The sequence below is a fragment of the Bison bison genome, unplaced genomic scaffold (assembly GCF_000754665.1).
Source record: "Bison bison bison isolate TAMUID 2011002044 unplaced genomic scaffold, Bison_UMD1.0 scf7180017864325, whole genome shotgun sequence".
Taxonomy (NCBI): domain Eukaryota; kingdom Metazoa; phylum Chordata; class Mammalia; order Artiodactyla; family Bovidae; genus Bison; species Bison bison.
In genome coordinates, this window is record NW_011494897.1 from 4,898,509 (window position 1) to 4,899,779 (window position 1,271).

The 1,271-nt window shown below is 63.9% G+C and overlaps 1 protein-coding gene across 2 annotated transcripts in view; it reads left to right on the top strand.

Annotated features, from left to right (window-relative positions):
* Positions 1-202: 202 nt before the first annotated feature.
* The window catches only part of ESRRG (estrogen-related receptor gamma), a 694,862-nt gene continuing 693,793 nt past the window's right edge, over positions 203-1,271 (top strand). For both annotated transcript variants that reach the window (XM_010853291.1, XM_010853288.1), the window contains exon 1: positions 203-385. Coding sequence is in view for 1 of the 2 variants with exons in the window: in XM_010853288.1 (XP_010851590.1) it covers positions 384-385 (2 nt within the window). In the remaining variant the exon portion in view is untranslated. The remainder of the gene's footprint in view (positions 386-1,271) is intronic.

A 1,271-nucleotide genomic window follows, 5' to 3' on the forward strand; every position in this document is an offset into this window, starting at 1 on the left:
ACATTCCACCCCACCCCCATCTGTCCCCCTCCCAAATCCTGCCAGCAGAGTGGCTGTGTTGGGGGAGGGATTGGTAGGGAGGGAGGGTCATCCCGGGGAAGGGGAATCCGGCGCAAATTTCCGCGCTTCTCTCATTTGTCAGTTGATTCCGTCTAAAAGTTCGCTATTTATAGGCTACACCCGGCAGCCCGAATCCCCGCGCCCGCTTCCTTTGCAAAGTGAGAGAGGTCCTCGCGGCGCCGGGCGGCCCGTCTCGACCGCGTCCCGTGATCGGTTTGGTTTTTTCTGCCCTCACACCGCGGGCAGCCCCGGAGCAGGACGCGGGGAGCAGCCCCGAAACCACCCACGCGTAGTAGTTGAGAGAGCGGCTCTGCACTCCCACCATGTGAGTCCGCGCCTGACCCGGCTCCGCGCGCGCGGGCTGGCAGGCGGCCGCGGGGCCGGCGCGGCCGCGGGGGCCGCCGCGCCGGACCCCCGGGGGGCTGGCCTCCGCCTCTGCCGGTGCGACCTCCGGCTGCTTCCTTCTTCCTCCTCCCCCTGCCTTTGATTTCTCGCTTCTCACTCTTTTATTTCCGCGCTTCTCTGACTCCCCTGCTTTCAACTTCCAGCTGAGTTTGGGCACACACAAAAAAACAGAGGCGACTGGCCTTTACGTGGGAGGCGGGGTGGGTTGGGCGCGTGTGTTTCCTACCGAAGAAAACTCTGTGGGTCTGGGGGAGGGAGGCGCGTACGGGAGCGCGCCCGGTAGCAGGGACGGGGGGCGGGGGGTAGGGGGTGGGCGAGGCGCGTTGATCGCGAGACCTTTCCTCTTGTCTTGGCACCGACCGACCGCAGGATGGGAATGCAGTGTTCGTGAAGCTTCTCGGTTGGGAACCATCCCTCTGCGATGGGGGCTGTGGGGGGGAAGGACAAGATGTCTTAAAATCTAGGAACCGCGCCGGGCGGAAAGGAGGGAAGAATGTGAGCGCTGGCGGAGGGTAGTCGGGAAACAGCGTCAAATCCCAAATTTAAGATAGAATTGGGGTCTGCGACACCCTTCCCCTCCTCGGCTGTGGACAAGACTCGCTTGCGGAGACAGCAAGGGCGCAAGCTTGGGGATCGCGGGGGTCCGCGGGCCTTGACCTTGTCTCCTCTTTCTACTTGCTAACGCCTTAGACGATGCTTCTGTGCTTTAGAACCTAGAAGTCGATGGGGGCGGGGAGCAGGGAGCGGGGCAGGTTGGAGCCCCGAGCGAGTGGAGCGCCAGACGCGCGCGTGGTTCGGGGAAGGGC